Source organism: Meles meles, chromosome 1 (genome assembly GCF_922984935.1).
Source record: "Meles meles chromosome 1, mMelMel3.1 paternal haplotype, whole genome shotgun sequence".
Classification (NCBI taxonomy): domain Eukaryota; kingdom Metazoa; phylum Chordata; class Mammalia; order Carnivora; family Mustelidae; genus Meles; species Meles meles.
This window is the reverse complement of record NC_060066.1, coordinates 63,066,153-63,078,205: the sequence shown is the minus strand read 5'-3', so window position 1 is coordinate 63,078,205 and position 12,053 is coordinate 63,066,153. Positions and strand designations below refer to the sequence as shown.

The following is a 12,053-nucleotide window of genomic DNA, read 5'->3' as shown; positions in this document are numbered from 1 at the left end:
CTTTGTGAATTCTTTATCAGAGTACTTCAAATGTAAGTATATCTCTCCTTCCTTTTCAAACACTTGTCTACTTGGATATTCTGTGAGGTAAATTGTATTTTCTTAAAACTTAAATTTTGAATACAGTAAAACCTTGTAACCTAGTCAGCCTGTGAGAGGAGCCATGTTATTCCTTCTCCCAATGTGACAATTACAAAGGGGTGTACTGTAGTTGCAATGATACAAACTCTCTTATCACTAGATGAAAAAAATCCCACATATGACTAACAGATGACTTCAGTTTCATTTTAGTATTCATGCTGAAAGGTTTACACGCCCTTTAATGGTACTCGTTTTCAGTGAACAAGAAATAAAGATTCCCATGATGAAGATTTTCCAGGAGAGACTTTGAGTTAAAGAAGGCTTTTTATACTTGACAAGTAAGTCTTTATTTTATATGGTTGAATTTGGTTGACAAATGAAAGTATTCTAGTTTTTACTTCTTCAAACATATGCCTTATTACAAAGAGATCATGTACAGTGAGCAAAGGTCATGTATTTTGGCTGGCAGCCAGTTAGCCACATAGCTGAGTTGACCTCTGAATGAAATTGGATTGAAACTGTCCTAGTAAGTCAGCAAGTGTCACGAATTCTCTGTAAAGTCAAATTTTATAGGTGGTATTATTTCTTCTAAGGTAATAATTGGAAAAAGTGATTAACTGTAGGGATAGAGATGAACTAGTCTTCATACAAGTTAAGTCACTATGTGGTTATTGAAGGAGGTGAGGGCTTTCTTTTTGAGAGCTGCTATATTTATTTCCTTGCTTTGTAGTTTTCTTTTTTCTTTTTTTTTTTTTTTAAAGATTTTATTTATTTGACAGAGAGAAATCACAAGAGAGGCAGGCAGAGAGAGAGGAAGGGAAGCAGGCTCTCCGCTGAGCAGAGAGCCAGATGCGGAACTCGATCCCAGGACCCTGAGATCATGACCTGAGCTGAAGGCAGCGGCTTAACCCACTGAGCTACCCAGGCGCCCCTGTAGTTTTCTTTTTGGTTGGCATTATGCTCTGCCTGATTAAATTAGGAATAGAGACGTTGACACGTCACATTAGCTGTTGAAAATGTTTTGCTAATAATGGAGTTTCTGTGTTTCTTAGAAAGTATTTTTCTTGTCTTGTAAAATTTTTTTCAAAACTGCTAGTATTTTCCATATCCATGGCCGGGTAAAGGAAACTCTTTGTGGGGAGAGTGGTTAAGAAATGTACACGTGGAGTGCTTAGGTATTAAAATCTGTAATGTTAAGGAAATTATCTACATTAAAATGATTTTCTCATTAGAGATAACTCATCTAAATACCCAACATCTCTAAGTCTCAGTGTTTTCGCCAATAATACTCTTCCCAAAGAGATTTGTGAGGAGTAAAGTAAATGTATGTATAGTACTCGAGACACTGAGTAGATACTGAGTGATAATAGCTACAGTTATTACTATTTTTCCATTATATATGTGGTATTCTTTTTCTCCCTACATAGTGAAGCTTAAGAAGTCACATTTTTTAGAATACTAGAGCAGGACTGGATGCACATTAAACACATCCAGTATAACCATGGTAAGGAATTTGCCAATATTTTGTGGAACTTTTGTTTCTGGAGGACATATTTGAAGTCTGGTACATTAGATTTTCAAACTAGTTGTTCTTTCCACCTGGAACACTTTTCCACATGAAATTAGTCACATGACTAATTTCATTACTTACATGCCATCTTCTCCGTGAGGCCTGTCCTGACTGTTCAAGACCTGAGCTGAGATCAGGAGCCAGACACTTAGCTGACCAGGTACTCTCTGTCCTGACCATTCTAATTAAAATTACAACTCATGTTGTGCCCATCTCTATTTCCAGCACCAAGGTTTGTGTTTTTTCCATAGCACTTACCACCTTCCAATATAATATTCATTTATTTATTTAATAAATAATATTACTTATTATTTTTATTGTTAATTGACTATCTTTCTCTGTTCAGATGTAAATTCCACAAGGGCAGGGATTTTTTTTGTTTGTTTCTTTTGTCATTTGTTATATCCCCAAAGCCTAGAAGAGCACATGGTAGGTTCTAAGTAAGTATTTTAATTCAGTTGAACAGAACTTTCTGATTAAATCTCATCCTTCTAAACTCCATACTTATGTCTTTCATTTTAAGATAAGAAACTTACCATATGGAAATTCATGGTCTGCTCATTTGGGAAAACTCAGATTTTAAAATTATTGTTTTCCATCCTATTGGCCACAGCATTCTTGTCAGGGAAACTAGTGATAGTGAATTTTTTTTTGTTTTTCATTAAGAAGAGTGAAATACATTTTAGTTTTATTTTGAAAACTTTAAACAAAATCTTATAAGTGGCAAAATGATAAGAACCCTAAGTATTAGCTGGTGTGTGTTTTCAGTAACATTTTCACCTCCTGGTTTTTAAAGTGATAAGCATTCTTTATAGAACATGTAGGGTGTTAGTCTACTTGGGCTGCCGTAACAGAATAACTAGACTTTGTGACTTTGTGACTTAAACAAAAATAACAGACTTTGTGACTTAAACAACAGAGATTTATTTTTCCACAGTTCCGGAGACTAGTAGTCCAGTATCAAGGTGCCAGCAGGGTTGGTTTCTTGTGAGGCCTCTTACTTTGGGTTGCAGATGATTGCTTCCTAGCTGCATACTCATGTGGCCTTTCCTGTGTATGTATGGGAGTGGAGTGTGTGTAGGGGGGAGGTCTCTGTTGTCTCTTCTTTTTATAAGGACATCAGCCCAATTGGATTAGGGCCCTGTCCTTATTACTCCTTTTAATCTCAATTACCTCCTTAGAGGCCCATCTCTAAGTACAGTCACATTGATGGTTAGTATTTCGTAAGAACTTTGGAGGGAAACCATTCAGTTCATACATATAGAAAAGAAGAAGAAGAGGAAAAAAATTCATTTATAATACCATTAATTCCCCCGGTAAAACTACTGTTAACATTTTTGTATTCCTCCAGTCATATAATTTTTTTTTTTTGTATTTTCAAAGCTTTGCAATCATGTCATAGTATTTTTTTTATTTTTATTTTTTTACTTAACATTCTTTAATGTGAAGTCAAAGTTTGCAAACTCAGATGCTTTTAGAGATCAGGAAGGCAAGGTAATAATGGTAACTAACATTTACTGAGTTCTGTTGCCAAGTACTTTCCTAGAAATTTATATGTATTACATATATCCTCTTTCTTAGTCTTCACCACAGCCCTATGAACTATATGCCATTATTTTTTCCATATTTCAAGTGAAAGAAAATAAGGCATAGGGAGGTAAAAGGGTAAAAGAACATGTTTGAGGACACAGCTAGTAGGTAGCTTTATTGTCATTGAGACCCAGCTGCTGAAATGACTGAAATGGGGTGGTGGGCTACTGTGGTGAACTTGAGAGAACATGCCCCACCTAGGGCATCCACAGCTCATGAAGAAAGGTCAGTCTATTGTAACAGATCTTTCAGTTTTTTGATAGCAGTGAAAAATCTGTATTTTTACATGAAACATTGGCAATTAGGAAAATTAAAAAAACATTGTTGAATAGAACTTTTTTTTAGCTGTGAGACATTTTATTATAAAAAGCTAGTACTTCTAAACATAAACTAGTAAGAACTTAAAACTCATTGCACTTTTACTTCACTTTTTATCTTGACCTTGTAGTAAATCTTTAGCTTCATTGATTTTTCCTGCTGTATAAGGAGATCCTCCCTTGTTAGGGTGATTAAAAAGCACAATTTGTAGAAGAGCATCTCTTTTCCTTTATTGGTAGTAGAGCTTACACCTGCTGTTAATGCTGCCTCTTGTTTTGGCACTTTGTGTTCAAACCCACCTCTGTAATAGCTGCCACTGAAGGTAGATTTTGGTAGACTTTGAAAACTTGTTTTGCTTGAAGCTCTATATGCTTTGTGGCTTGCAAAACATAATAGCCTGCAAATCCCGCAGCAGTAATGGTCAGTCCATTTGCTACTACTACACTGCCCATAGCTCTGGCTTGGCGCCCCTGCATCCACTGTGAGGTTTATCCCAGCCCAGAGGCTGCAGCCATCAATGCCATACCTCTACCAGAAAGCACCACTGGCAGGTACAAAGGGCCCAGACACAAGTACCCCAGGAAATGTGGGAGCAGTTGCCACGTCAGACAGATCTTGTCTGTAGATTGCATTCAGCCCACATTTATAAAATAGGGATCACAATAGTAATACCTGTTTCCAAATTTTGATGTAAGATTTAAATGGAGGATTCTATGTATAAGGCTTAGTTTAATACCAGGCACACAGTGCTAAGTAAATGTTAGCTAACATTTGTCCAGTCATTGGAATTCTCTAAAAGTATCATTTACTATTGTTTTCATTTTAAGAGATTATGTAAGTAATATATGGGTACATGTCTTTTATAAAAAATTCCAGCAATATAAAAGAATAATTAATTATAGGATTGAAGTTGCATTTGCTTTCCACTTCCAACTTCCTTCCTCTCTCTGTATATAATTAAAAACCCATAAATGCTGTATTTATCTTTCTGGCATTTTTTTTTCCCACTTTATATGTCTTGGAGATCTTCTGAGGCCAGTTTATACAAAACTTCATTCTTTTTAAAGGTTGTGTGGTGTATTTTTTACTCTGGTGTACCATAATTTATTGAACTAGGTCTCATTTGTCATTTAGGCAGTTTTCAACCTTTGGCTATTATAAAGAAGGTTTTGCAAATAGTATATATATTTGTGCACATTTGTGACATTTTCCCTATGCTTGATTCTTAGATGGAATTGCTGAATCAAAAACGTATTAAGTTAACCATAGAGAACACACTGATGGTTACTGGAGGGAGGGTGGCTGGTGGGTGGGTGAAATAGGTAATGGGGATTGAGGAGTGCACTGTGATGAGCACTGGGTGTTGTATGGAGTTGCTGAATCACTATATTGTACACCTGAAAGTAACTTCACACTGTATGTTAATTGGAATTAACATTTAAAAACTGTATTAAGAATTTTCACAGCTATTGCACCTTTGTTAAATATTTTTTAGTAGCTTTGTAGTATTCCATTTTGTGAATCTACCATTATTTACTGATTTCTTATGTTGACACAGATTGTTTCTAATTTTTTGCTACTGTAGATGGACCTATGATAAATATCTTTGTTAGTAGATTATGGTTTTTAAAAGAGAAGTTGTCAGGAAGTTTTCAACTAATAAGTATATTTCTGAGGCTTTTTTTCCCCCAAAACTATTATAAGAACCATATTTAGTCATAATTTATTATTTCTAGAAAAATAGAGGTTTGATAAAATCATGGCCTAGGGTTTTTAATATTACAGTCAAGATTTTTAGAATCTTTTATATATTTTTCATTTTAGGTGTTGTCATCTGTAATGAAGATCACTGAAAAACAGAAGATTGAATAAAGCCTTGTAACATTGGACCTGGATAGGAGATTTAGAAAAGAAAATTACTCACTTTGGTTTTAGTGTTTCAATTTCATAGTATTTATTCTTTTGAATAAATTTAAGGAGTAGAAATTAAAATTCAGTGCTACTAACAGATGCACTAATATAATTTTTTTCTTTTTTTTTTGTATGAGAGAAGAAAATAGATAACCAAGAGCTCTAGTGATTCATAATGAAATACACTAAATTGCACTTTATGTTGTCAGTTCTTGGCATTATAATCTATATAACTGATTTAATTGTGGACATTTGGGTATCTGTCAGGTTTTTCTATGAAGGACGAAATGTTTTTGGTATTTTAACAGTAAGCGTTATGCTCTTTGGAACACTTGTGGTGCAGTGTTTTAGTTACTCTTGGTTCAAGGCTGATTTAAAGAAAGCAGGCCAAGAAAGTCAGCACTGTTTTCTTCTACTTCATTGCTTGCAAGGAGGAGTTTTTACAAGGTGAGCACACACTTTTGATCATTAACATTATTTTTCTTTTATGTAAAAAGAAACTACCTTTCTGTGTTTGGGTATTCAAATGTACAAAGTTCTCCTACTTGCATGTAGCACAAAGGTCACTTGCTCCTCACTATCAGTGGTTATATGAGTCATTGCTACAGTTAGAATTTTCTAGGTTCATTAATAGAATGTTTTAATTTACCTTGGGACACCTGAGTGGCTCAGTTGGTTAAGCATTCAGCTCTTGATTTCAGTTCCGGTCATGATCTCAGGATTGTGGGATCCAGTCCTGTGTCAGGCTTGGTTCAGCGTGGCATCTGCTGCTCTCCTGTCTCCTCCCCGCCTTCTCCTGCTTGTGTATGTGCACACATGAGCGTGTGTGTGTGTGCGCGTGTGTGTTCTCTCTCTCAAAATCTTAAAAGGGATGTTTTCTTAAATTTCAATTCAATTAATATATAGTGTATTATTAGTTTCAGAGGTAGAGTTCAGTGATTCATCAGTCTTATATAATACCCAGTGCTCATTACATCATGTGTCCTCCTTAATGTCCATCACCCTGTTACCCTATTCCCTTAGCCCCCTCCCCTCCAGCAACCCTCAGTTTGTTTCCTATGGTTAAGAGTCTCTTATGGTTTGTCTCCCTCTCTGACTTTGTCTTGTTTTATTCTTCCCTCCTTTCCCCCAGCAATCCTGTTTTTTTTCTCTTAAATTTCAAATATGAGTGAGATCATATGATTATTGTCTTTCTCTGGTTGACTTATTTTGCTTGGCATAATACTGTCTAGTACCAGCCACATTGCTGTAAATGCAAGATTTAATTTTTTTGATGGCTGAGTAGTATTTGTATATATCTATATGTATCTATATGTGTGTGTGTGTGTATATATATATATATATATACACACACACATACCACATCTTCTTTCTTTATTCATCTGTTGATGGACATTTGGGCTCTTTACATAGTTTGGCTATTGTGGACATTGCTGCTATAAACATTGGGGTGCACGTGCCCCTTCGAATTAAGTTACTTTTTCTGATATGTACTCACTTTTTGTGGGGGGGATGACTCATTTCTTTTTTTTAATATTTTATTTATTTGACAGAGAGAAATCACAACTAGGCAGAGAGGCAGGCAGAGAGAGAGGAGGATGCAGTCTCCCTGCAGAGCAGAGAGCCCGATGCGGGGCTGGATCCCAGGACCCTGGGACCATGACCTGAGCCAAAGGCAGAGACTTTAACCCACTGAGCCACCCAGGCGCCCCTCATTTCTGTGTCTTATGAATCTTTTATCTTCTTTTTTGTATTCCAATCCTGATTATATAAATATAGTTTATCACATGCAACTCTGTTAGATCACTTAATTTTTTAAGTTTCTTATACCATTGATATAACTATATGAAATTTTTATTGTAATAATTGCAGTAGCCATATGGTTAATTAGGTAGAATCATATGCAGAACTAAAAGTAATTTTAAGAATCATCTTGTTTGAGGACACCTGAATGGCTTAGTTGTTAAACATCTGCCTTCAGCTCAGCTTATGATCCCAGGGTCCTGGGATTGAGTCCCATGTCGGGCTCCTTGTTCAGCAGGGCGCCTGCTTCTCCCTCTGCTTGCCGCTCCCCCTGCTTGTGTTCTCTCTCTCTCCCTCTCTCTCTGACAGATAAATAAAATTAAAAAAAAGGAATCATCTTGTTATTTTATAGGCTAAATTAGGAATCTAATTAAGTCCTGAGAATTCTATGATTTTCCAAATGTCTAATTTCATTTGACCTTTTCATTATTATCTTAAGGCATTTAATTCTGTTAAAAGCAATATATATAATAAAGAGAAAAATAAAGACAAATATTAGATGGATAATTTTTTTTGTTGTTACAGTTAGATTTTGAATTTGGGCTATTTTAACTACCATCTTTCTTGAGAGATATTTTAGTGACTATAGAATTCTAATATGTAGTTATTTTATCTCTGCATATTATAGTCTCTGCATATAAATCTCTTGGTTTCTGTTGTTGCTTTTCAGGAATTAGATACCAGTTTTATTGCTGTTCTTTTGTTTTTTAAAAAATTTAAAAATGTTAATTTTTTAAAAAGATTATTAGAGAGAGACAGACGGAGAGTGAGAGATCATGAGCAAGAGGGAAGAGTAGAGGGAGACGCAGACTCCCTGCTGAACAGGGAGCCCAGTGCAGGACTTAGCCCCAGGATCCTGGGATCATGACCTGAACTGAAGGCAGACGCTTAACCAACTGAGCCACCCAGGTGCCCACTGCTATTCTTTAAAAAGTATTTTATCTTTTTTTTTTTTTTAAAGATTATTTATTTATTTATTTGACAGACAGAGATCACAAGTGGGCAGAGAGGCAGGCAGAGAGAGAGGGGGAAGCAGGCTCCCTGCTGAGCAGAGAGCCCGATGCGGGGCTCGATCCCAGGATTCTGGGATCATGACCTGAGCCGAAGGCAGAGGCTTTAACCCACTGAGCCACCCAGGTGCCCCAAAAAGTATTTTATCTTTTTGGGTTTCTAAGTTTCTGATATATCTAGGTGTAGATTTTTTTTTCTTTTTTTACTTGGGATTTGCTGGCCTTAATTCTGTGGATTATTATCTTCCATTAGTCTTGTACAATCCTCAGCCATTATCTTTTCTAATGTTTTTTGTACTGCATTTCCTTCTGGGACTCCAAGCAAATGTAAGTTAGATCTCACACTATCTAATATGAGTGTTGCATGTTAGGTGTTTTGAATTTTTATTTTTGGACTCTGTGTGGTACATTCTGTGAAAATTTTTCATAACTCTTTATTTCACTAGTACTTTCATTGTGGCCAAAATGTTATTCCATCCAACCTCTTGAATTTTATTTAATTTTTTAATTTTAATTTAATTTTATTATTTTTTAATTTAAATTCAGATTGTTTAACAAATAATGTAGTTACAGAAGTACAAGTTAGTGATTCATCACTTATATGTAACATCTAGTGCTCATCACAGAATTGCCATCCTAATACCCATCACCCATTTAACCCATTCCCTCACTCACTTTCCCTCCAGCAACCCTCAGTTTGTTCTCTATAGTTAAGAGTCATTTATAGTTTCCCTTCCTCTCTATTTTTATCTTATTTTTCTTTCCGTTCCCCTATGTTCATCTATTTGGTTTCTTAAATTCCACATGTGAGTGAAATCATATAATACTTGTCTTTCTCTGACTTATTTTGCTTCGCATAATACACTCTAGTTCCATCCATGCACTGCAAATGGAAAGATTTCATTCTTTGTGATGACTCAGTAATATTCCTGTGTGTGTGAGTGTGCGTGTGTGTGTGAGTGTGCGTGCACAAACATGCGTGCATGTGTGTGTCTGTTTGCATGAATGTGCGCATCACATCTTCTTTATCCATTCATCAGTCAATGGACGTTTGGGCTCTTTCCCTAATTTGGCTATTGTTGATAGTGCTGCTATAAACATTGGGGTGCATGTGCCCCTTTGAATCAGCATTTTTGTACCCTTTGGGTAAATAACTAGTGGTGCAATTGGTGGGTTGTAGGGTAGTTCCATTTTTACTTTTTTTTTTTTTTTAATTTTAATTTTTTAAAGATAAACAAATAATGTATTATTAGCCCCAGGGGTACAGGTATGTGAATTGCCAGGTTTACACACTTCACAGCACTCACCATTGCACATACCCTCCCCAATGTCCATAACCCCACCACCCTCTCCCCCTCCCCAACCCTCCCCCCACCCCACCGGCCACCCTCAGTTTGTTTTGTGACATTAATCTCTTATGGTTTGTCTGCCTCCCAATCCCATCTTGTTTCATTTATTCTTTTCCTACCCCCTAACCCCCCCACATTGCATCTCCACTTCCTCATATCAGGGAGAACATATGATAGTTGTCTTTCTCCAATTGACTTATTTCGCTAAACGTAATACCCTCTAGTTCCATCCACATCGTCGCAAATGGCAAGATTTCATTTCTTTTGATGGCTGCATAGTATTCCATTGTATATATATACCATTTCTTCTTTATCCATTCATTTGTTAATGGACATCTAGGTTCTTTCCATAGTTTGGCTATTGTGGATATCGCTGCTATAAACATTTGGATGCACGTGCCCCTTTGGATCACTATGTTTGTATCTTTAGGGTAAATATTCAGTAGTGCAATTGCTGGGTCGTAAGATAGCTCTATTTTCAACTTTTTGAGGAACCTCCATGCTATTTTCTAGAGTGGTTGCACCAGCTTGCATTCCCATCAGCAGTGTAGGAGGGTTCCCATTTCTCCGCATCCTCGCCAGCATCTGTCTTTTCCTGACTTGTTAATTTTAGCCATTCTAACAGGCTTGAGGTGGTTTTGATTTGTATTTCCCTAATGCCAAGTGATGTGGAACACTTTTTCATGTTTCTGTTGGCCATTTGGATGTCTTCTTTGCAGAAATGTCTGTTCATGTCCTCTACCCATTTCTTGATTGGATTCTTTGTTCTTTGGGTGTTGAGTTTGCTAAGCTAAGTTCCTTATAGATTTTGGATACTAGCCCTTTATCTGATATGTCGTTTACAAATATCTTCTCCCATTCTGTCAGTTGTCTTTTGGTTTTGTTAACTGTTTCCTTTGCTGTGCAAAAGCTTTTGATCTTGATGAAGTCCCAATAGTTCATTTTTTCCCTTGCTTCCCTTGCCTTTGGCGATGTTCCTAGGAAGAAGTTGCTGAGGCTGAGGTTGAAGAGGTTGCTGTCTGTGTTCTCCTCAAGGATTTGATGGATTCCTTTCTCACATTGAGGTCCTTCATCCATTTTGAGTCTATTTTCATGTGTGGTGTAAGGAAATGGTCCAATTTTATTTTTCTGCATGTGGCTGTTCAATTTTCCCAACATCATTTGTTGAAGAGGCTGACTTTTTTCCGTTGGACCTTCTTTCCTGCTTTGTTGAAGATTAGTTAACCATAGAGTTGAGGGTCTATTTCTGGGCTCTCTATTCTGTTGCATTGATGTATGTGTCTGTTTTTGTGCCAGTACCATACTGTCTTGATGATGACAGCTTTATAATAGATCTTGAAGCCTGGAATTGTGATGCCACCAACTTTGGCTTTCTTTTTCAATATTCCTTTGGCTATTCGAGGTCTTTTCTGGTTGCATATAAATTTTAGGATAATTTGTTCCATTTCTTTGAAAAAAATGGATGGGATTTTGATAGAGATGGCATTAAATGTGTAGATAGCTTTAGGTAGCATAGACATTTTCACAATATTTGTTCTTCCAATCCATGAGCATGGAACATTTTTCCATTTCTTTGTCTTCCTCAATTTCTTTCATGAGTACTTTATAGTTTTCTGAGTATAGATTCTTTGCCTCTTTGGTAAGGTTTATTCCTAGGTATCTTATGGTTTTGGGTGCAATTGTAAATGGAATTGACTCCTAAATTTCTCTTTCTTCTGTTTTGTTGGTGTAAAGAAATGCAACTGATTTCTCTGCATTGATTTTATATTCTGACTCTTTACTGAATTCCTGTACAAGTTCTAGCAGATTTGGAATGGAATCTTTTGGGTTTTTCACATATAGTATCATATCATCTGCAAAGAGTATAGCTTGACTACTTCTTTGCTGCTTTGGATGCCCTTAATTTCTTTTTGTTGTCTGATTGCTGAGGCTAGGACTTCTAGTACTATGTTGAATAGCAGTGGTGATAATGGACATCCCTGCAATGTTCCTGACCTTAACGGAAAAGCTTTCAGTTTTTCTCCATTGAGAATGATATTTGTGGTAGGTTTTTCATAGATGGCTTTGGTAATATTGAGGTATGTGCCCTCTATCCCTACACTTTGAAGAGTTTTGATCAGGAAGGGATGCTGTACTTTGTCAAATGCTTTTTCAGCATCTATTGAGAGTATCATATGGTTCTTGTTCTTTCTTTTATTGATGTATCACATCGATTGATTTGTGGATGTTGAACCCACCTTGCAGCCCTGGAATAAATCCCACTTGGTCGTGGTGAATAATCCTTTTAATGTACTGTTGGATCCTATTGGCTAGTATTTTGGTGAGAATTTTCCCATCTGTGTTCATCAAGGATATTGGTCTATAATTCTCTTTTTTGATGGGATCCTTTCTGGTTTTGGGATCAAGGTGATGCTGGCCTCA

General features: G+C 36.4%; 1 protein-coding gene and 1 pseudogene across 4 annotated transcripts in view; one reads left to right on the top strand and one right to left on the bottom strand.

The window, feature by feature from the left end:
- Positions 1 to 12,053, top strand: part of XKR9 (XK related 9) — a 52,556-nt gene that overhangs the window by 3,149 nt on the left and 37,354 nt on the right. For 3 of the 4 annotated variants that reach the window (XM_046022354.1, XM_046022364.1, XM_046022350.1), the window contains exons 2-3: positions 340 to 419; positions 5,384 to 5,917. In XM_046022354.1, the coding sequence (XP_045878310.1) occupies positions 5,646 to 5,917 (272 nt within the window). In that variant the 5' untranslated portion in view covers positions 340 to 419; positions 5,384 to 5,645. Of the gene's footprint in view, positions 1 to 339; positions 420 to 5,383; positions 5,918 to 12,053 lie in introns of those variants that run through there. The other variant, XM_046022373.1, reaches the window with a different exon arrangement.
- LOC123952836 lies at positions 3,666 to 4,011 on the bottom strand (annotated as a pseudogene).